General features: G+C 37.9%; 1 protein-coding gene across 16 annotated transcripts in view; it reads left to right on the forward strand.

The window, feature by feature from the left end:
* The first annotated feature begins 10,036 nt into the window (after positions 1 to 10,036).
* The window catches only part of CCDC7 (coiled-coil domain containing 7), a 440,951-nt gene continuing 426,250 nt past the window's right edge, over positions 10,037 to 24,737 (forward strand). For 12 of the 16 annotated variants that reach the window (XM_050804675.1, XM_050804677.1, XM_050804679.1 and 9 more), the window contains exons 1-4: positions 10,099 to 10,358; positions 15,508 to 15,836; positions 17,270 to 17,362; positions 20,107 to 20,190. In XM_050804675.1, coding sequence (XP_050660632.1) covers positions 15,558 to 15,836; positions 17,270 to 17,362; positions 20,107 to 20,190 — 456 coding nt within the window. In that variant the 5' untranslated portion in view covers positions 10,099 to 10,358; positions 15,508 to 15,557. Of the gene's footprint in view, positions 10,359 to 12,304; positions 12,481 to 15,507; positions 15,837 to 17,269; positions 17,363 to 20,106; positions 20,191 to 24,737 lie in introns of all 16 variants that reach the window. The other 4 variants (XM_050804673.1, XM_050804674.1, XM_050804671.1 and 1 more) reach the window with 4 other exon arrangements.

Here is a 24,737-nt window from a genome sequence, read left to right on the forward strand (position 1 = left end):
CCACCTCCAATCCCTGGAAAATACTGATTAATTCTTCATTACCACAGTTGTGTCTTTTTGAGAAAGTCATGTCAATGGAATCATATAGTATGTAACCTTTTGAGACTGGGTCCTTTCACTCAGTGTAATGCCTTTGAGTTTCATCCAAATGGTTCTGTGTATCAAAAGTTCATTCCTTTTTATTGTTGGACAGTATTCCATTGTAATAATATACCATAGTTTACTTATTCATCTGTTGATGCACATTTTAAAAAATTTGAAAGCAATCCAGTTTATCAATTTTCAAATGGTTAGTAATTTGTGTCTTGTCAAAAAAAAGTTGCCTATGCCAAGGCAATTAATATATTCACCTATGTTTCCTTCACGCTTTTTGCTTTCATAGCTTTATGTTTTTTGTTTTTATGGCTAGGTCTGTGTTGATTTGGGTCCTCCAGGATGCATATGCCAAATGGAGTTCTAAGTGAAGGAGATTTGTAATTGTGAAAGTTAAAGGAAAGAGAATAGGAGTGGCAGAGAAAGCTTTCAGACTGTGATGCCGGTCTGATACCTGTGAAAAAAGTAGGGAAAAGAAAGAGGATTATATAGAAAGAGCATCAGACCATGGGGGTAGCTCTGGGAATGTGTCAGAAAGCCCAGTGATCTCAAAAACAAATATTGTCCACAGAGGAGTCTCATACTGGCCAGAAACAGCAAATATTTACATCATTGCATGCTGAGTCATCAGCTGGAGGATGCCCAGGAGGCAAGTGGCCTCAGCTCAAAAGTTATTTATTAAGACAAATCCTGAAGACATCCATAGCTGGTTTTCACTAGTCTATATTCTTTGCTGCAGGTTCCTTCTTGAAGGGAGTTGTAAGTGGCATGTTTTCGTGTCTGCTACAGTCCCCTCTTTGCTTTACATGTATTTGTCCTTACACATTTGGAGTGCAGCTCCTCTATAGCTCTTGTCAACTTCAGGCCAGGTTTGCTGCACTTGCTCATTCACAGTCACATTGGGCAAGGAAGTATCAAGAGGCACTCAAGTGGATCACCTGAATTTCACACATATTCCTCTCCACCGCCATTGTCTAACATTACCTCTACCTCATCCTGCTTGTCAGTGTCACTTAAACTACCAAGACTGTGACTCCTTCTTACAGCCTTGTGGTTCCTGGAAATGAAAAGTTCAGAGTGCCCATGTGGCAGCTGTAGCTTGTAGTTCAGTAGGAGGCTTGTTATGCCTCTTTTGGGAATCAAAATGTCTAAGGTTTTGAAGTCCAGGATTGCAGGAAGAGATGCACAAAGCTCGTTAGTGGTTATTGGGAGTGATGCTAGCTGGAATATTTCCTGCTTGCATCCTTTGGTTTCCAGATCTGTGTATTTCACTGGCTCTTCCAGAATGGAAGGGACTCAACATAATCAACCTGCTATCAAATGGCTAAGTGGTCTCTTGAAGGAATAGTGTCATACAAGAATACTGGTTTCTGCTGCTGCCATGGAGGACATTCAGAGGCAACAGTAGCTAGACTGACCTTGGTAAGAGGGAGTACATGCTTTTGGTCTCATGTGTAGCCTCTATCTCTGTTACTATGACCACTTCTTTCATGCAGCTATGTGGTCTGGGGCGGCTGAAGACAAAGGTTGGCTAACATTAGCTGGCTGAATTATTTTGTCCATAAAGTTGTTCTGTGCTTCTTCTGTGGTGGATGCCATCTGATAGGAAATTACTTATGATATGAAAAATTTCATATGTTTAGCCATCGGCACCACATGCCTCTAACTAAGATCTCCTTGTCTCTGACCTTTCAGTCCATTTCCTTCTAAGCCCGTGATTAGCAGGACAAGTCACTTGCCACCACCCACGAGTCCATGTATAGTCCATATATGAGTCTCATCTTGAGCCACTTCTTTCACACAAAGTGGGTGAGCAGAGACATTGCTCACAGCTTCTCAGGAAAAATTTCTCTCAACACTTGTTCAAGACTGTCCCCCATTGTGACTATAATGCAGCCACCATCTATTTTTGTCTTGCTCTGTTATACCTAGACAGCCTATCTGGAAACTAACCTCTTAATTTTCCCCTTCCTTCAACTAGTAGTACAGGACTCCTGTAAAGTCATAGATGTGAGCTGAGGGGAGGGGCCCTGGTGCAACTGTGGTGGGTGACATGGAGGTACAGGCTACTTCCTCATGTAGATTATTCCTACCTTCTACTCCTGTTCAGGTTTAATCCCAGATGCGCTTTTTACATCTTATGATGAACTGATGCTTTGTTCACTCACCTTTATGACTTGATAGATCTGACAGAACCAAGTTCATAATGGGCACCATTTTTTTTTTTTTTTTGAGACAGTCTTGCTCTGTTGCCCAGGCTGGAGTGCAGTGATGCCATCTCGGCTCACTGCAAGCTCCGCCTCCCAGGTTCACGCCATTCTCCTGCCTCAGCCTCCCGGGTAGCTGGGACTACAGGCGCTCGTCACCATGCCTGGCTAATTTTTTTTTTGTATTTTTAGCAGAGACGGGGGTTCACCCTGTTAGCCAGGATGGTCTCGATCTCCTGACCTCGTGATCCACCCGCCTTGGCCTCCCAAAGTGCTGGGGTTACAGGCGTGAGCCACACGCCCGGCCCATAATGGGCACTTTTTGACAAATACATTCTAGAAGGTGGAAAGTAAACTCTTCTAAGATTCTGGGACTCACACTTCAGTAAATACTTCAGAGATCTGATGATCAAAGGCATGCAGAGACATCCTCTTTAAAAAATGTCTTTTTTGGTTGTTGTTGCATCTTCTCCTGCTACAGTGTTTCTCAACCTTTCTGTTATTAATGCCCTGGTAAGGAAGCTTTTTAAACATTTTACCGCTAATTGCCTCTCCATCATGGAATATTGATAGCGCAGATGTACTGTATATTTGTTTAGGTAGTGTGGCCTTTGGAAGACTACAAGACCACATAAACTATTAAATACCAATTTTTGCCCCCTTGGGGGTGATATTATTCCTAGTAAGAATCTATGTCCTACTACAAAGAAGGAAGTGCAATGTCATGGATCTGTTTGGGTTGTGGAAGCAATACATTCCATACCTCCAAATGCTAATCCAGCAGATAAAACATCACATGGAATGCTGCCACGTTTGAATGGGGCTTAGGACAGAAAACGTAGCAGGTCCAGGTTGTGATGTAAGTAAGCTGTACTGCTGCTTTGAGCAAAGCATGCTGCCATTCTCTGTGATTTTGTGTCAGTGAAGGAAAAGGAGGCAGCGTGGAGATTATGGCAAGCCCAATTAGGAAAACAAAAAATTTAAGGAGGTGCTCGCTTTCAGGTTGTGCAAGTGCAGGCTCAGCACCTAACAGTGAGTGCTTAGATTTTTCATAGGAGATGCCCTGCTTGCCTCACCAAAGTCCTGTCCCTGTCCCTGTGGGTTAAGCTTTCTGGACTACCCCTGACCTTGTTGGTTGTTAAGGTAACTCAAGTTACTCCTATATTTTGTTCTAGAACCTTTATAGATTTAGGTTTTACAGTTAGGTCTATGTGTGAATATATTTATGGAGGTGTTGGGAGATAATTCTCCATAGATCTTATGTTTTTGCATATCTTCTGAGCAATTGTATTCGTAGCTTTTTTCTAGACTGTCTTTTCAAGAAAGTCCATATAGCAAACAGCTTTGGAAAATAAAGTGTCTCCCTCTGGGGAAGAAGGCAGGTTTGTTGGCTGTTCATGATAATAAAGACAGTGTCTTCCACTGGAAAAAGGTTGAAAAGGTTTTCTAGCAATGGTTTTAGAAAATATTGGGGTTTCCTAAATAGGGTTGCTCTTGGGTAATGCAACTCACTGAGTGTGCTCTATGGGAATCAGGGCTTGAAGAACTAGCACAAATGTTGTTATTCTGACTACTGCTATTGCTCTGATTAATAAATTGTTCTTTATTCCTAGCCCAGGAATCTCATATCTCCTGCCAGTGTCTATGAATCTGTGGCATGCTAACTTGTTTTCTAGCAAGGTAAAATTACAGACTCTTATTATTCTTACCAGTTTTGGTGATAAAGATGGAATACTGACAAGACATGGCTTTCTGGAATAAGAAAGACAAGAACTTTCCCACAGTTCAGTTATAATTTGAGGGAAGCCTGTAGGATTTAGTAGCAGCCATATTATTCAAACTGTCTAGTCAATCAAGCAATAAGTGATCCTCCCCTCTTCCATTCTCTGTGACCAAGGAGGAACTAGGGAGATGGTTGCAGGCTGAGTACTGGAAAATAGGTTCATCGAGGTGGGGGCAGGAGGGTGAATATGATGGTCAGTGTCACTCCCATCCCATTGTAACAATGAGAACTAAGATCCATTCTGGGTTAGAGTAAGGTTCTGATCCTTTTCAGAAAATAGTTACAGAGATATGCATCTCTAAATGCAAAAGGAGAGAATTTGTGACTGCTATGAACAGAAATCATGCAAATCTTAAGAACTTTGGCTTGTTAGCTTGGGAGATGAGGGAGAGAGGCACACAATGTTTGTTAAGGAGGTATGGCAATAGCAATGTCATCCTCTTACAGCTTAACTCCTCCTGAATTCTATCAGGCCAATATTAGATCTTTTTGAAGATGACAGTATGAGTTTTCTTGGAGTAGGCTCTGGCTGCTGTAAGTGTATTTGGCCCTCTTAGTAAGAGATTCCTGAGACAGAGAACCTGCCACAGGAAACCAGAGATGAAGCAATATCTAGTATTCAGGCTCATACTATTCTGCTTTGGGTTGATATTCTCCACCCAGTCCCCTGACACTTACCCATAAAAGCCAGAAGTGAGGGACAAATGGGTTTTTATATGTTTTATAAAAATTCCCTTGTCACTCTTGCTCTTGACTGACTCTTCTAGATGAAAAGTTTAGGTGAGATTAGAAGCATGATTGGAAAGAGGTTATAGTTACTACAATGGGACACATTAATTCTGTGGCAGTGTTGAGAGAGAGAGAGAGACACTGAGACCTAAGTACTTGGAAAGGCACTGGGGGATAAAGGAACATTAGTATTAATATTCTTTTGTCTTTTAGAATGGATCCTGGAGCTTTCCCTCACAAAGGAAAATGCCCTGGTGCAGCTTTTGCAAACCGTTTCAAGTCCTTGAATTTAACTGGTTCTTGGGTCTGTTATCCTCTGTCAGATGGCTTTGACCACAATTTGATTACTATTCTCTTATTCTTTCTGAGAAGTCTATCAGAAACAGCAGTGAATGGCCTCAGCTTCTTCATTTCCCATGCAAAAACTTGTCAACAGCTTGTAGGTATTGCCTGTAGACAGTCCCATAGCTGTCACTTAGGTATTTTGTGGTGATGGATGAAACAGGACAGGAAAGATTGGACTGACTTCCACCATGTGGTACCTACAAAAACAAGGACTCTCAATTATTCAAACTGAACTAGGAATCCTAAGGTGTGTCAGTGATTGGGAGGCCATGTTGGAGGCATGGTCAACCTGTGCCTTATGAGTACTATGAGTGCCATTTCGGTGGAGGTCGGGGCAAAGGGTTTACCCAGCAAATGCAAACAAGACTTTATTTCCAGGGCACTCAATGCTCCCTGACTATACTTCTTGTAATGTCTACCTCCAATTTTGTTTTTCTTTTAAAAAGTCATTCTGGCTATTGCAGATCCTTCCTATTTCCAAATGAATTTTAGTGTCAGGTTGCAAATTGCTTCACAAAAGCCTGATGGTATTTTCAATGGAATTGCATTGGATTTATAGATCAATTTGGGGAGAACTGACATCCTAACATTATTAAATCTTCTGATTCACGAACACAGTGTATCTTCATTTATTTAGGTCTTTTTATTTTCTCTCAGCAATTTTTTTGTAGTTATCATTGTAACTTTTTACCTTATTGAGTGCTGGAAGGTTTTGTATGCCTATAAATATTCTTGAGTTGTGTTTTGGCTCTCAACTAAGTTACTGGAAACATTCAATCCTTTCAGGTCTTACTTTTAAGCTTTGTTTGACAGGTCCAGAGGAGTGTTTAGTGTAAGACTGTTTTTGAACCCTTCCTGAGGCAAAATCTTTTGAGCACTTTACTCACTGCCTCTTAAATTATAAAACTTTTGACTCTACCTGGTGGTAACGTGAAATATTCTGAGCTCTTTGTGGGCACTGAGTACCATATCCTATCATGCTTCCAGGTGGTCCTTTTCCCTGGCCTTGGATAGTTTTCATACATGTATACAGTGATCATTACCCAGTTGAAGACTAAAGGGGTGCCCTAAAGATTTATGGAGCTCTCTTTGTTCTTTAATTTCTTCTGTAGGATTCTCCTCTTTGAACTCTGGCTTCCTTGGCCTTCCTGGACACCTCCTTCCCTCAACTCAGAGACCGCTAGAAGCTGCCTGGGTTTTCTGTTCTTTGTATCATGACTTGGAACCACCTGTCTTCAGGCAGTAAGCTTAGGAAATTACAGGGCTCATCTTGTCTGTTTCCTGTTATGCAGGGGTCATTATCATTCATTATCTGATAACCAAGGTATCAAAATTCATTGTTTCATAGATTTTGTCTGATTCTTTACTTGTTCCAGACAGGAGGTTAAACCCAGTTGCTGTTACTCCATCTTGGGTGGAAGGAGAACCCTTCACATAAACCCAGTTGCTGTTACTCCATCTTGGCTGGAAGCAGAACCCTTCACATTATCCCTTGAAGGATAATATGTATGGTATGTGTCCATGGCACAAGGTCTATGATTTAATTTAAATTAACTTTCAGGTGTGGCATGAGGCAGGGGTCATGGATAATTTTTTTTTCTCTCAATGATATCAGTTTTCATTTTCATTGTTGGAAAGATTTTTCTTTCCCCATTGAAGTACACTGGTACTGTTTAAAATCAATTGACTTTACATATGTGGATATATTTCTTAACCCTCTATTTGTTCCATTTTTGTCTATCTTCGTGTAATATACTATCTTACTATAACTTTATAACTCCTGTAGTATATGTCATTTAAATATTTGCTCATTTTTTTCAAGATTGTTTTGGTTCTAGCCTTTTTCATTTCCATATAAATTGCAAAATTATTTTCTTGATTTCTAGAAAATAATCTGCTTGGATTTTGATCATAGATGCATTTAATCCATAGATAAATATTGATAGACATTTTAGCAATATTGGGTCTTCTAATCCATTAATATGGTATATAATCTCCATTTATTTGGATCTTCTTTAATTTCTCTCAGTAATGTTATATAGTTTTCACTGTAGATGTCTGGAAATTGTATTGTCTGGAAATACAGCTTTATTTCTTTCATTGAAATCATTATGCCTTTATTTCTTTTTCTTGCCTTATTGCACTCCAGTATAATATTGAATAGACATAGTGAGAGCAAATATCCTTGCCTCCTTCCGATCTTAAGGAAAAATCAATGTTTCACTCTTAAAAATGATGCTAGCTGGAGATAGTTCACAGATGTCCTTCATCAGATGAAAAAGTTCCTCTCTATTCATAAGTATTGTTTGTTTTCAAAGAATAATCTATTCATGTCACAGACTCAAACCATTGCAGAATTTGATATTACATGCTTAAATTTATTAACTTTTTAAACTTCTTTGCTTTACATTGTCAGCACTGATAACTTTTCTATGGTTCTTAGCTGTGCTGACTATTAAGGCTACAGATATGAATGGTGAACTTTTGGCTAGACTCATGCTGAGAGTTTTGCTAATGTATGCTAACTTGACAACTTGACCATTAAGATTTTACCAACAAAATAAGAAATGACTAGATATAATCCATTTTCAGGGTTCTAGAAAATAACTGAAATTGGCTGTGTTAAATCTAAGGTCTTCTTTTATCTCTCCTGATTTTTAGTTCTATCTTTCCTATCCCTTTCATTTACAATGGTTTTGGGAGATTTTGAATTTAGCAATTCAATTCTTTCTAAACTACTTTCTTAATTTTATTGCCAACTTTAAAAAATTGTTGGTGGAAAGTTTAATAAATCTGATCATTTATATGTACATTTTCTTTATTACTGACATAAAACACACATACTGAAAAGTGCACAAATAAGCATATGCCTTCATGATTTTCTTTTTTTCTTTTCTAGATAGAGTCTTGCTCTGTTGCCCAAGCTGGAGTACAATGGCACAATCTCGGCTCACTGCAACCTCCACCTCCTGGGTTCAAGTGATTCTCCTGCCTCAGCCTCCCAAATAGCTGGGATTACAGGCACCCGCCATCATGCCCGGTTAATTTTTGTATTTTTAGTAAAGATGGGGTTTCACCATGTTGACCAGGCTAGTCTCAAACTCCTGACCTCAAGTGATGCACCACCTCAGCCTCCCAAAGTATTGGGATTACAGGTGTGAGCCACTGTGCCCGCCTGCCTTCATGAATTTTTGAACGCACCCAGAAAGAGCAGAAGACAACATTTCTGGCACTCCAGAAGATGTCTTGTTTTCCCTTTCCAGGCAACCCCAGTGGTAACTCCCAGTGGTGTGCTGGAGCTAGCCTACACCAGCTCTTGGGAGCTGATAAATTTTCAGGAATCTCTGATGAGGCATTCAGATTTTACTGGAAAATTAGAAATAATTAGATACAATCAATTTTCAGAGTTTTAGAAAATAGTTTAAATCTATTATGTCAAATCTAAGGTCTCCTTTAAATCTGGTTTTTAGTTTTAGTTCCATCTTTCCTATTCCTTTCATTTACACACAGGCATTATTAACAATTAAATTATATCAATTAATATTTTATTTTAGTAATATATTTTATAAGCTGATATATTAAAAATAGTATTTCAACGCAATCAATATAAAATTATTGAGATATTTACATTCTTTTTTATTTTCATAGCAACCCTTTGACGTGTATTGTATATGTTACATTCATAGCACATACCAGTTGGACCAACACGTTTAAGGTGTTCAGTAGCCACCTGGGGTTGTGGCTCCCACATTGGATAGCACAGTTGAAACCCTACATTGCTTTATTTACCACTGAGCAATATGTTTTCAACTTTGTTTCAAAGCTCTTAGATCTTTCAGTATTTCATAATGTAAGCCCCTTCTATTTCAGGGACTATGTAGTAATACATACTCACACTTGAATGATGCTACTAAAGCTTCCCCTTCCTCACTTTTTTCCTTTCAAATTTAGATTTTCTGTTGCCTGGAAAATGCATATGAACCAGTTCAACAAGTAAATTGATCTCCCCTGCCGCCCCCTACCACAGTCTATATGTGTATTTTTCTTTTCCTTTTTTTTTTTGTACTTTTAAGTTCTAGGGTACATGTGCACAACGTGCAGGTTTGTTGCATATGTATACATGTGCCATGTTGGTGTGCTGCACCCATTAACTCGTCATTTACATTAGGTATATCTCCTAATGCTATCCCTCCCCCCTCCCCCCATCCCACAACAGGCCCCGGTGTGTGATGTTCCCCTTCCTGTGTCCAAGTGTTCTCATTGTTCAATTCCCACCTAATAAGTGAGAACCAATTAATATTTTAAAATATTAAAAACATTTTACTTTGTTCAACTTAAAGACAAAATTAATATATTTCTTGAGGTCAAATTATCGAAAAAAACCCTATCTTGTAAAATTGCATATTAAAGCAGTGCGTGGAAGCTGATGGCAAGAAACCACTTAAGTGTCACAACTCTGCTTCGAGTTAATTCCTAGTCCATTTGATTTTGTTTTGCTTTTAAGATCACAAAGCTGATGTACACTTCCGTGCGAGCTTAGAGTCTGGTAATGAACTCCACAATACACTGAAAAGAGCTTGAGGAGATAGCAGATGAATGAAGGACTGGGGCTCCGGTTTTGCAGGCGAAGCCCAGGTTCTTAAAGGTCCAGGTTCTTAAAGGTCCTACCAGGCCTGTATTTTATTTCTCCTTCGCAGGCCTCTAGGCCAAATGCCTCGATGAATCTGCGCTCCGCGGGCGTCCCGGAATTACACATCGGAAAGAATAAGGAAGGAGGAGGCCGACGTGCCCATGGACATTATCAACCTTCCGTCAGATCCCCACAGCAGCCAAACTGCGTCTCCTCTGCCGCTCTTGGCGCGCAGCTCACGCCCGCAGCGTCAGCGACGTCGGCGGCGCCAAGGCGTCGTGGCGTCGGGCGTCTGGGACGTGGCATCAACGGCCCCATCCGGCGCGGGCGGCGGGCGCCCGGCGGTCTTTGCTGCCGCCCGGGGGCGCAGAGGCCGGGCCTTTTCTTTCAGCACAAACGTCAGTTTGTAAAAGGGTGGGGCTGGAGTCTGAGGAGTTTTCAGGCTTCTGTCTCGAAGGAAGTCTGGCAGGCTCGGAATTGCCATCTTCCTCAGGCAAATAGTTTTTCACCTTAGAGCCAGCCTTGGCAAGGCCAAACCGCCCAGTCACCCGACTTCCCACAGTCTCAGCAGGTACACAGGGCCGGGAGCCTCGCGAGCGGCTCCCTCAGGTCTGGGTTTGCACTTAGTTTTCCCGCTGCGTGGCTGCCTCCGTGGCGGTTGTGCTGCTTTTTATGCAAGATCTGGGATCGAAGGCAAATCATCCTTTCCCTACGCCCCCTGCCGACCCTTGCCGCTCTCCTCGATTTTGTACACTGTCATTAAAGGGTTTGAAATGAATGTACATTAATCCTTGAAGGATGAAACCAGAAAACATTTGTCGTGGTGGCGGAAAGGGACAGATGCACTTGGGCGAAGTAATGCTGACATCCACTTCCTAGCATTGTTAGGAGGGATAAATGAATTAAATATGTAAAATCCTTAAATATTTGCTTGCTAATACAAGTATTCATTGCGTGTGACTCTATTTTTGTATTTATGTGAACTTCATCGGAGCATTTGTCAGGTTCTTTTTTCTCTTTTTTTTTGCACTAAGTGAGCGTGCCTTCCTGCCTGCCTTCCTTCCTTCCTTTCCTCACACTTTTTTGGGGGGAGAGGACACAATGCAATCCATAATACACTTGTTCTTTTTTCCATCGAACTTTCCTCTTGACCATGTTTTCTTCTAGTAATACTCTATTTCTTTCCTCCCTTTTGTAGTAAAATTTGTCTACAGTGGTTGTATTCAATTCTTTGTTCTTACTTCCTTTCTTTTGAACGGTAAGTCAGATATTTAACTCGATCATTCTACTGAAATTGTTGCCGTTCTGTTCTTCAGGTTACAAATGACCTACCTCCATGTTGCCAAATCCAGTGTCAGCTCTTAGTCTTCATTTTACTTGACTCAGCATTTGACATAGTTCATCGCTCCGTCCTTGGTGACATTTTCTTTTCCTTGCTTTCTATGTATATGTGCCCTTTTGGTTTTACTTATTGGCTCATTGGCCACTCTTCTTACATCCTGTTTGCTGGTCCTGATGGTTTTGGTGGAATTTTTGATGTTTGCTTGGACCTGATGGTTTTGATGGAGTTTCTTTGGCAATGTAATTTATTCAGAGTTCTTTTGAGGCTTTTCAATTTTGTAAATTTAATCTTGGTTTCTGCATCATTTTGCTTGTAACATTAATTTTTACTTAAAGCATCATGTCACAATCGGTATGAGAATAATGTAAAAGGCGGCAGTCACGGTGGCTCAGGCGTGTAATCCCAGCACTCTGGGAGGCCGAGGTGGGCGGATAACCTGAGGTCAGGAGTGTGAGACCAGCTTGGCCAATGTGGTGAAACCCTGTCACTACTAAAAATACAAAAATTAGCTGGGCGTGGCAGCGGGTACCTGTAATCCTAGCTACTCGGGAGGCTGAGGCAGGAGAATCGCTTGAACCCGGGAGGCGAAGGTTGCAGTGAGCCAAGATTGCTCCATTGTACTCCAGCCTGGGTGACAAGAGTGAAACTCTGTCTCAAAAAAAAAAAAAAAAAAAAAAAAAAAAAAAGAAAAATGTAAAAGGGAATATTTTGCAGGGGCTTTGGTTCAAGTGCTATAATGTATGTATTTACTATTATCATCAGTAGTTTCCAGTAGAGCATTGTGTTCTTCCTTCAAATGGATTTTTAGTGACACTGGTATCAAGTTATCTTTGCTAAGTGATATTTGACTATGATTTAAAAATTATGCTTGATGACTATGCATTCAATTAACTATAGTGTATCATCAAAACAAAAAAGCAGTTGTATAATTCTTGGATGAAATAAACATTTTCAGTGCTGTTAAGATATTTTCATTCTATTGTTTACAACCTAGTTTAAAGAATGTAACAGCAAGTTGTATAAAATGTCTTAGAATTTTAGTTTTTGCGAATTTTCTGTTTGTGCTTGTCAGACATATTTAAGGGCATGTATCCCTGGCCCCATATATATTATATGTTTTAAATTTTAATTTTTTTATAAGTAATCTCTTAAACATGTATATGATTCTTTTCCAGCGGGGTGTCATCATCTACTTGTTAAAATCCTAATAAATGTTCACATATTGAAATATCTGGATTTTGGAAATTCATAATTACATCAACAATTGTTATCTGCTGTCCATGTGTCCAAAGTAATTGAGAAATTATTAGTTTTTAAAACTTTATTCAAAGTGATTTTATTTATAACATCTGTAAGTTGTATTATTTGTTTTTATATTTTATTCTCTGAAATAGTATATTATACTATTTGGTATTGATATTTGTGTTTTGCATAAATGTGCTGACAGGATATCATCTTTTGCCGTGATTTCTGGCAAATAAAAAAATACTATTATTGGTCTTTTATTATTTATTGGATGATCTTCTGAATATTAGATACTGCTTCTCCAAAAATTCAATCATGTTTATTGTTATTAACAAATATATAGGCCTTTATTTTCTCATTTTCAGTAGAATTGCTAATTATATTTTTTTCAAACCTGCTACTAACTTTTAATACTTATCACTGTTGATGTGTATTTTATTAATGTTCAACAATATGTGATAAATGCTGCTGATCTTTGCATCATTTTTTATTCTTCAGCTGGATTATTCCTCAACCGTTTTTGTTCTTTGCATCAATTTTTATTCTTCAGCAGTATTATTTTGTGATTACTTGTGCTATTTTATCTATTATATTTTTCATTTTTTAATATTTTCACTTGGGTCTTAAAAATACCTCTTATACCTGTTTTATATGGCTAATATTCTCTTTCTGTGTGTTTATATATTTTTAGTCTCTCTGTTTTAATGATTCTACAACTAAAACATGTTTTTTAGTTTCTTATTTTTATATTTATTTGTTTATTTGAGATGGAGTCTTGCTGCATCCCCTAGGCTGGAGTGCAGTGGTGCAATCTCAGCTTGCTGCAACTTCCGCCTCCTAGTTTAAGCGATTCTCCTGCCTCAGCCTCCTGAGTAGCTGGGACTACAGGTGCCCACCACCACGCTTGGATAATTTTTTGTATTTTTAATAGAGACAGGGTTTCACCATGTTGGCCAGGCTGGTCTCGAACTCCTGGCCTCAGGTGATCCACCCGCCTCTGCCTCCCAGAGTACTGGGATTACAGGTGTGAGCCAATGCGCCTGGCCTATTTTTATTTTTTAATGGTTGTTTTTTTCAGTTGTCAAGTAGTTTTGGCCTGTGAGCTCATATACCCTTGGGGTGTCACCTACTTTATCTGATAATCTATTATTAGGAAATGATCAAAAGCCAGTTCCCAGCCTGTGTTCCTCCTGGAAGTTTAGGGAAAGTATGTGGGTGTGTTTGTTTTTGAAGTGCTAGATATTTCCTGTGGTCTGAATGCTTGGGTCATCCCCAAATTCGCATGTTGAAATTGGACCCCAGTTCAACGTATGGTAGAATTAGGAGGTGGGCCCTTTAGGAGATGATTAGGTCATGAGTAAAGCACCTTCATAAATGGACCTAGTGCCCTTATAAAAGAGGTCTGAAAAAGCTCCCTTGCTCCTTCCATCATGTGAGGACACAGAGAGAAGGCACCATTTATTTGGCGTCTGGGCTTTCATCAGACACCAACTCTGCTGGTGCCTTGTCGTTGGACTTTCCTGTCTCCAGAACTGTGAGAAATAAATGTTTCTTGTTTATAAGCTATGCAATTTATAGTGTTTTGTTATAGCAGCCTCAACAGACTAAGACATTAGTGCTGCTGTAACAAAGTACCACAAACTGGGTGGCTTAGAACAACAGAAATTTATTATTTCATAATTCTGGAGGCCAGAAAACTGAAATCAAGGTTTCAGCAAAACCATGTTCCCTGCTGAAGGCTCTAGGGAAGAATCTCATTGGTTTTTACAAGCTTCTGGTGGATGTTAGCAATCCTTGATATTCCTTAGCTTAGAGGTGCATCACTTTAATTTCTGCCTGTCGCTATACGGTCTTCTTGTAGTGACACCAGTAACTGGATTTAGGACCCATCTTAACTTTATCATAGCTGCAAAGGCCCTATTTTCAAGTAAGGTCACATTCAAAGTGCTGGGGGCTTAGGACTTGAACATATTTTTCTCAGGGACATAGTTCAACACATAACAATGGGACAAGCTGAAGTACAGAGAGCTTCAGATAACAGAGTACCAGTGTTACGTTACTTTATCTTAATTTTGCCACTGTACTTGACAATTTCCATGGTTAGGCTTATACTTTTAAACTATTTGGGAGGTGGCATTGTCCTGAGTCTTAGTCAGCTTTGAGGGGAGAGAAAAATAGAGGAATAAAAGCCCAAGACCTATCTAGTTTATACTTTCTTAGCATAGCTTTGATGCTGCCTTAATATTACCCTAATGATACCTTGGGCCAAGACTACTGCTCCTGTGGGAATAAAGATGTATATTAAGGACATATATTAGCTCAAATATGGGAGAAAAGTAGGAAGAAAATGTAATTTTTTTTTCCTGAGTGTATTCTCTCATTGTTGCTTCTGGCTTCTTCAGTCCCTATATTCGTATCCTAAATGCCCCATAAACAAATTAGCCTTCGTTTAGGGGTTTCTTACAGTTAAAATTTTTTTTGTTCTTGTTGTTTTCTGTTGTTAGGAATATTTTCCTTTCTATTTTTCATTTTTTCAAAGTTGATTTTAGGATTCACCATCTTCATGGCAATTGATAATCCTTTTATCATTTTAAATCTGAAATGTTTTCATCTACAACCCTCCTTACTTACAGGAAATGCTATAAGTCCTATAGGTAAAATAACCCAACATTTTCCATATGGAGAGCAAAGGGTATAGAAAAGAAGCAAGATTTGTAGCCAATTTGACCTATGTTGTAATTCTGAAAAATTTAGCACTTATTAGCTGTGTGACTCTTGGTTAGTCACTTAACTTGTCTGAGCTCAGTTTACTCTCATGTAAAATGGAATAATGCTGTACATAAAGGGCATACCTTAGATTAAAAACGATAGAGCTTTTACTGTTATTGTTATTATACTTAGGTTTAAATAACTTCTTGATATACGTTAGATATTGTGATAACTGCATTCTATTTTTCTTTGTTTTGTTTGAGTAACTGTGTCTCAAAAAAGCCTGAAGTGTAATTGTAGCTTCCAGAAGTTGCTTAATGTACTCTGAGCAAATTGCTAAAGCATCAGAGAAAGAGAAATGTAGTATGTGAATTTAATTAGAGCCTGGTGTTTTCTCTGAATCTCTTTTAATTTTTTTTCACAGGGAGGAATAAATTTTTTTCATCTATAATTTGGAAGCCAAGTCGTAACAAAATGAAACCAGTAAAGCATCTGTTGACCACCAGTAACAAATCGGCAACTCTTCCAGCATTAACCAGCAAAAAAGGACTACATAATTTACCACTATCACCTAAACTGAAGGAAAAACATAATGCAAAATTAATTCATGATAAAATTGAACCAATGGTCCTGAGATCTCCACCAACAGGAGAATCCATTGTACGGTATGCTTTGCCCATTCCATCGAGTAAGACAAAGAACTTACTACCAGGAGATGAAATGATTGGAAAAATTATCAAACATCTGAAGATGGTAAGAGGCTTGTTAGTTTCTGTGTTGCAGGGACCCCATGATCACCCCAGGTTTGGTGATATTCTAGGAGAACTCACATGACTCCACATATAGTCATACTGATGGTTAAGATTTATTACAGTAGGCACATGAGGTGAAATTAGGAGAAAACCAGATCTAAGCTTGCAAGAGTCTTTTCCCCTTAGAGTCACCCAGGACATGCTTAATTTCTTTAGCAATGAATTGTGACAACACATATGAAATGTCTGTTGGGGAAAATCATTAGAAACTTAGTGCCCTGGGATTTATTGGGAGTTTACTATTCACTCTGTGCTTAGCATGTACGAAAATTTCAGACTCTCACAAGGAAAGGAGGTTCAGTATAAACCACATTATACAAACAGTTTAGGGACAGTGAGCTCCTGTCAGTGAATGGGGAGAACCCTCCTGATATCCAAGTTCTCAGATGCCAGGTTAAGGCCAACCTTGCAAGCAGGCCTTCCTAAGTCCTGCATTTCTACTATGTTAAACTCCGCATTTCAGAAACTTTAGCTCTTTTTTTGTTTCTTGAAATGAAGTCTCGCTCTTTTGCCCAGGCTGGAGTGCCGTGGCATGATCTTGGCTCACTGCAACTTCTGCCTCCCGGGTTCAAACAATTTTCCTGTCTCAGCCTCCCGAGTAGCTGGGACTACAGGAGCATGCCACCACGCCCGGCTAATTTTTGTATTTTTAGTAGAGATGGGGTTTCACCATACTGGTCAGGCTGGTCTCAAACTCTTGACCTCAGGTGATCCACTCGCCTCGGCTTCCCAAAGTGCTGCGATTACAGGTGTGAGCCACCGCACCCAGCCGAAACTTTAGCTTTTGATGTGGGGAAAAATTTTACTTTTTCTGAGTTTCTTTTTTTTTCACCGCGATCCAGAATTGAATTGTAAATGTACCAAATATCAAGTGAGAATGATGAGGAAGCGCACAAATATAAAAAAAAGATACAGTACATCAAACTTGTACAGTACAAGTTTGTTGAAAGTTTGAGGGGTTAGGCCAGATAATTTTCTTTAAAAATTCATTGCTTTCTGGTCTCCATCTTTCAATATTCCCTAACTCTCTTTGGAGGAGAAAATCAAGGCAGACTTTGAAGAAACCTCTACTTAATGCTTCAACCACTCATGGACAGGCCCTCTCCGTTTTAAGATACCTATCAACACAGAAATGTTAGAGTCACAGAGCATCTCTCTTTTGCTAGGGAGTAAGGTTAAGGAATATTGCTTTTTCCTCATGATGACATGAAATTGGGTATGGGATGGAAAATTTAAGTTTGTGGCACTGGAAGAAATAAGTCTTACTGGTAAAAAGGTCCTGGCATAATTGATTGACTATTATTTACATTTAATGTAGTTAATTTTAAACTATTAAAGTATCAAATTGGCTTTGATTTTTTTTTTTTTTTACAGGTTGTTTCCACTTTGGAAGAAACCTATGGACACTGTGATCAGAATGGAGAAGAACCATTTGTAAAGCGTGAAAATGAAGAATTATCTTTATCTGTAAGTATATGCAACCCTAATATAGAGACATTAACACTGAAAAGGGTCGATTTTCTTTTCAAAAATATAAATTTAAAATATTTTCTTTTGGATTACTTATATGTTCTCGGAATGAATTTCCCATCTATGAAAATGATCCTCTTAGAAAATTACTAAACCCAACCAAATCCCTCTTGACCTGAATTTTGCCAAGAAGGTTGCAGAAAAGGAGTTCTACATACCCATTAGGAATGACCAAAATTTTAAAGATAGACAATAATCAAGTTTTGGTAAAGATACGGGGCCACTGGAACTCTCATACAGAGCTGGTGGGAACACAAATGGGACTGCTATGTTGAGAAACAGTTTGACAGCTGCTCATGAAGTTTAACATATACTTAAAAGATAACCACCAGTTCTACTCTTAAGTGATTATCCAAGATTAATGAACACATACATCCTCACAAAGACTTGTATATAAATGTTTATAGAAATTTTGTTCATAATAGCCAGAATAGCTACTGAATCCAGCAACCCAAATATTTACTAACTGGTGAATGGACAAGCAAATTGTAGTATAGCATACAATGAGATACTCTTCACAATAGAGGAAACAAACTACTGACACATAGAACCATGTGGATGAATCTCAAAAACATTAGGATGTGGGGAAGCTAAATAAATAGGGCTGCATACCATATGATTCTATTTATATGAAATTCTGGGAAAGGGAAAACTGTAGTAAAGGACCAGTGGTTGTCTTGAGCTAAGGTAGGAGGGGAGAATTGACTGCAAAGGAGTACAGTGAAGCTTTTTGAAATAATGGAAATGTTTTATATTTTTATTGTGGTGGTCATTACCCAACTATTAAAAGGACTGTGTAATCACAATCCTTATCCTGCACGACCTTGTGGTTATTATGTTTTGAAGCCCTGCCAGGATTGAATCAAAGAACCAAAACTAAACTCTAAAATTGAAGTTCAAAAGAAACGGGAATGACTAGAGGTGGGAGGGAAGTGGGGTAAAGGTTGAAAAACTAGCTATTGGTTACTGTGCTCAGGACTTGGGTGATGGGATCATTGATACCCCAAACCTCAGCATCGAGCAATATATCCAGGTAACAAACCTTCTCATGTACCCACTAAATCTAAAATAAAAGTTGAAAAAAAAAACCACCAACAAATAAAATAAAATAAAATGAAATTAAGTTCACATTCCTGTGGTCTCCAATACTGAAAAAATTGAAGAAATCAGCCCTTCAGATACCGCCTTTATTTTACTGAATTTCTTTCCTCCAATGATCTTGTATTTTATTTTACCTCAACCACTAATTGACAGAGTGATATCCTGTATTCCTTACCATAACTGTTTCAGAATTTGAATTTCAGTCATCCTAATCTCTGGCCACTACCTCCTGAGTCTTTCCCACTCAGTCTGTCCAAAATTCTGACTCCAAAAATCCTTTGATTTCACAGGGAACCATAATCCATTGGTCCTGCTGCCTTTTTAGTGTCCCAAATCCTCCTTGTGCCCTTACTTACCCAGCTTAAATAGCATGGTCCACTATTGTTATCACTCCCTTTCATGCGTACTTAACTCTCTTGCCCTGTTCTGCTTTATTGGTCTTATTTGTTAAATTATAAACTCAGTCAAATCAATCTCTATCTTCTCTATATTTCTCTATCTTCTCTATATTTGTGGCACCTGAATGTGGGTGGAAGAAGTGGGCTAATGGTTTCCCTTTATATTTGTGATTAGTAACACTAATCTGTTCATTTTCCTCTCTGCTGGATTATTTTAGTTTTTTTTCCCTGTCTCCTTTATGATTAAAGGTCTTTATTGTGTCAAAAAGTATGTGAGCCTCTCGGTATATTTATTTATTTATTTGTTTGTTTTATTTTATTTATTTTTATATTTTTGAGACAGAGTCTTGCTCTGTGACCTAGGCTGGAGTGCGGTGGTATGATCTTGGCTCACTGCAACTGCTGCCTCCTGGATTCAAGCGTTTTTCGTGCCTCAGCCACCCACATAGCTGGGATTACTGGTGTGCGCCACCACGCCCAGCTAATTTTTTTGTATTTTTAGTAGAGACAGGATTTCGCCATGTTGGCCAGGCTGGTCTTGAACTCCTGACCTCAAGTGATCCACCTGCCTCAGCCTCCCAAAGGGCTAGGTTTACAGGTGTGAGCCACCGCACCTGGCTCAGTATCTTTAAATGTAATGCTCAGGGAATACATTCTTCATGGAGAACCACTCTATGAAAATTCTAACTGTATATAAGCCTATAATATTTGTTTATCATGAATCAATTCTCTGATTTACAAATCACTGCTTTACTAGAAGGGATTTGATCATTATGATATTTAAGCTGTAACTGTTTTTTTCCTCAAAGTTTTACATTGCCCATTAGGTGAGAGCAGAAGACTGCAGTTCATGGCAAGTATACAGTTAGATGTCATAGGTAGTAGTCATAGGCTGGGATGCTGGATTTTCTGGAACTGTGTAGAGATGAATGAGAGGAGAGACATAGCTGGGTATATGTCACCGATGGGCCACTTCCCAGAATGTACTTTCTTCCATGTTTTCTCTCTGGGAGAATTTGCAAGTATGACATTTGAAGCATGGCTTCTTGCCGTAAATGTTTGAAGGGACGTAAATTAAGCAAAGTTAAAATTTTTCAAAAAGTAAATATGCTAGAAAAAGACAGACATGCATATGGACTCTTAAATAAAAGTAACTTTATGTTTTATTATTCTTTTCAAAAGATTGGGGATGATATGAATTCATTCTTGACATGTTGTTCACAATTTGCAACTCAGCTAGAAACAGCACTTAAAGAAGAACAAAATGTATGTATTCTGTATATACGGCCAAGTATAAAATATCAGACTTGTACTGGTTGTTGAAAATTGAATCTGCTATACAGTCAGCCAACATTAACCTAGATTCAGTGTCTTAAGAAATTATAAATGGCATTGGAAAGCATTATTTATTTATTTTTTATTCTTTTTTAAAATCATCATCAAGGGTTTTTACTATGCCCAAATGCAAAGATTATGCCACTGAACCACCACAAATAAGACATGAACTTTAAATTAATTCTTCAATAGTTGTGTGAATCTTAATGAATCTGCCATATTCCCTCACTAAGAGCATGTAAGTAGTTACAAGGTAGTTAATAAATATTAAGGTTGTTGCAATCAGCCTCAAAGAGAGAATGATTGACCATTACAGAGAATGACCACATAATCATGGTTTAGTACCATAACCCTTATCAGTTAGCTGTGAGTAAAAGGTAAGACTGCAGTGGAATTGTTGAAATTGTCTTTTTTTCTTATAATAGAATACACTTAATTTATTGCTTTTCTTGGTAATAGTATTTAAATTGCCATGTAATAATTATACATATTTGTGGGGTACATAGTGATATTTTGATACATACAATGTGTAGTGGTCAAATTAGAGTAATTAGCATATTCATTACCTCAAACACTTATCATTTCTTTGTGATGGGAACATTCAAAATACTCTCTTCTAGCTATTTGAATACATATATATATATATAAAATAAACTGTTGTTAGCTGTGGTTACCCTATAGGGCTGTAGAACACTATAACTTATTCCTCTTATCTAACTGTAATTTTTTATCCTTTAACCAACCTCTCCCTATCCTCCCTCACCCCTACCCTTTCCAACCTCTAGTAATCATAATTCTACCCTCTGCTTCTGTGAGAGCCGCTTGTTTTAGTATTTGCATATTGGTGAGAACATGAAATATTTATCTTTCTGTTCCTGACTTATTTCTCTTAATATAATATCCTATAGGCCCATCCATGTTGCTGTGAATGACAGGATTTATTTAATTCTTTTTTGGAATTAAGAGTGAAATCTTTTTTGGAGCTAAAAGCAGCTGAATAGTAGTCCATTCTCCCTATATGCCACATTTTCTTTATTAATTTGTCTATTGATGGACATTTAGGTTGATTCTATATCTTGGCTATTGCAGTGTAGTGCTGCAATAAACATGGAAGTACAGATGTCTCTTCAGTGTACTGATTTCCTTTCCTGTGGATATACACTCAGTAGTGAAATTGCTGGATCATATGGTAGCTCTATTTGTAGTTTTTTGAGGAAACTCCATGCTATTTTTCATTATCGTTCTACTAGTTTACATTTCCACCAAAAGTGTATATGTTCCTTTTTCTCTGCATCCTTGTCAGTATTTATTTTTTGTCTTTTTGATAATAGCCATTCTAACTGAGGTGAGATGGTATCTCATTGTGGTTTTAATTTACATTTCCCTGATGATTAGTGATGATGAGCATTTTTTTCCTATACTTTTTAGCCATTTGTTTATCTTTCTTTTGAGAAATATTCAAGCCATTTACCTATTTTAAAATCAGATTTTTTTTTTTGCCATTGAGTTGTCTGAATTCCTTGTATATTTTGAATATTTATCACTCGTTAGATGAATTTGTTTTACAAATATCTTTTCTCATTCTGAAGATTGTGTTTTCACTCTGTTTGTTTCCCTTGCTGTGCAGAAGGTTTTTAGTTTGATATAATACCACTTGTGTGTTTTTCCTTGTATTGCCTATGCTTTTGAGGTCTTAACCCATAAAATATTTTCTCAGACCAATGTCCTGAAGCATTTCCTCTGTTTCCTTCCAGTAGTTTCATAGTTTTGGGTTTTATATTTAAGTCTTTAAGCTGTTTTTGAGCTGATTTTTGCATATGGTGAGATATTGGGGTCTAGCTTCATTCTTCTGCCTATGGATATTCAGTTTTCCCAGCACCATTTATTGAAAAGACTGTCCTTTTCCCAATGTTCTTGGTGTTTTTGTTGAAAATTTGTTTGCTATAAATAAGTGGATTCATTTTTTGGGTTCTCTATTGGGTTCCATTGGTCTATGTGTCTGTTTTTGCGCCAGCACCACACTGTTGTGGCTACTATAGCTTTGAAGAGTATGTTGTGTGTGTGTTTGCACGTGTGTGTGTGCGCTTTTTTTTTTTTTTTTTTAAAGAGACAAGGTCTCACTTTTTTGTGCCAGTGCAGTGGCACAATCATAGCTCACTGCAGCCTTGAACTCCTGGACTTGAGGGATCCTCTTGCCTCAGCTTCCCAAGCTGCTGGGATTACAGGCATGAACCACCATGCCTGGCTAACTTTGTAGTACATTTTGAAGTCAGATAGTGTGTTGCTCCCAGCTTTCTTCTTTTTGCTCAGGATTGCTTTGGCTACTTATGGTCTTTTGTGGTTCTACATGAATTTTTAGGATTTGTTTTCTATTTCTGTAAAGAATGTCATGGTATTAATAATTAATATTGTTAAAATGACCATACTACTGAAAGCTATCTGCAGATTCAGTGAAATCCCTGTCAAAATGCTACTGGGCATAAGCCCAGTATCAATATTAATTCTTCTAATCCATGAACATAGGATGTCTTTTGTTTTTTTGTGTGTGTCTTTAATTTCTTTCATGAGTATTTTATAATTTTCATTGTAGAGACCTTTTACCTCCTTGGTTAAATTTATTTCTAGGTATCTTATATGTTATTTTGTAGCTATTATAAATGGGATTGGTCTCTTGATTTCTTTTTCAGTTGGTATATAAACATACTACTCATTTTTATATGTTGATTTTGTATTTTGCAGCTTTACTGAATTTATTCATTAATTCTGAGAAGTTTCCGGTGGAGTCTTCTATATATATAATATGTATATGCTCATGTTGTCTGCAAACAGGGACACTTTTAAGGCCCTCCACTTAGTTGCTTTTCTTCCCTAGGAGAGTTCTGAGTTAGGTGAAACTAACTCAGTTTAGTGGGAACCTCTAGAGAGCTCAAAAGTGGGAACCTCTAGAGAGCTCAAAACACTCACACAGTTTCTTGGGAATATGTCTGCTATGCTGTCTCCAGAACCACTCAAAATGAGGGTTGCTGCTTTTAAGACTTCTACTGTGCTGGAGGAGAGGGTAGGGTAAGACCGAGTTAAAATACCACACAATTCTGCTGTGGTGTTCAAGCCACATTTTATTGATGTGGCTTTACTTAGTTGCTTTAAATATTTAACTGTTTTTCAGAGTTCTAACAAAATTGGAGCATAGGGCCTTGGACTTCCCTACTGTACATTTTTTTTTTTTTTTTTTTTTTTTTGCTGTTATCACTCTTCAAATACCCTAATAGTTTTTTCTTGATGCAAATTTACAATTGACTTTGAATTTTATATATATAGAATTTCAGTAGACCAAGAATAACCAAGTGAGACCTGAAGAAAATGAACACGGCGAAAGGACCTACCCTAACAGATATCAAGATTCATTATGCAGCTGTATCAATTATGATTATGTGCTTTTGGTGCAAGCCTGGATGAACTGATGAAATTGAACAAAGTCTCAGATATTGATCCTTCTGTATATGGAAAATTTTGTTGATGACAGAGCCAGCAGTATAATAAATGGCTTTGGAACAACTAGTTATTTATAAGGGGAAAAACTAATTTGATATATGATCAAATATGATACTGATATAAGTATATGACCTGGAGCAAGAAACAATCACAAAACAAATACAAATCATAAAAGGCAATATTGATAAATTCACCTATATTAAATTTATAACCTCTATTATATAAATAATTCATAAAGAGAGGGGCAAGAGAAATTTCAAATTGGGTCAAAATTTGGATCATGTATACCTGACGTATATGTGTATTTAATCACATAAAGGATTATCTAGATTATATAATGTCTACTTATCAGTAAGTAAAAGATTAAACAAATCATTACGAAATAAGGCATTTCACAGTGGATCAGTTTTTATTTTTCACTCATTTTTATCAATAATGATCTAGATTTAGCAGTATCAGTAATTGATGCTGTGGGTTTCCTCAGTAATTGAGAAAGGCACTGTTCTCCTTAAACTAGGAGTGGTTTAAATTATTGTAGAACTGTGGCTACAATGAGTGGTTGAATTGATATATGCTAATGTTTCCCATCAGGTTCCAGTGCAGGCAGGGAAGTTTTGAGAACCTTGGAATCTCTTGACAGTGGAAAAAATTAGTTATTTCTAGGTATAATGTGCTTTAGTGGACATTATTTTCTAAACACTTACGTAGCTGAAAATATTTTTCTTCTGACACAGACATTAATTTGCTTTGGTATATTTCCTGAAGGGTATCAGCCATTTTTGCTTAGATTTATGCTTTCTTATTATTTAGCTTAGTGATTCTTAGACTTTAGCATGCAAAGCAATCACCTGCAGGTCTAGTTAAAACACAAATTGCTAGTCCTACTTCTAGATTTTCTGATTTACTAGGGTAGGGTGGGACCTGAGAATTTTCAATACTAATAAGTATGCTTGTAGGTGGTGCTGATGCTGTTGCTATGGCACTTA

This window comes from Macaca thibetana, chromosome 9 (genome assembly GCF_024542745.1).
Source record: "Macaca thibetana thibetana isolate TM-01 chromosome 9, ASM2454274v1, whole genome shotgun sequence".
NCBI classification, from domain to species: Eukaryota; Metazoa; Chordata; class Mammalia; order Primates; family Cercopithecidae; genus Macaca; species Macaca thibetana.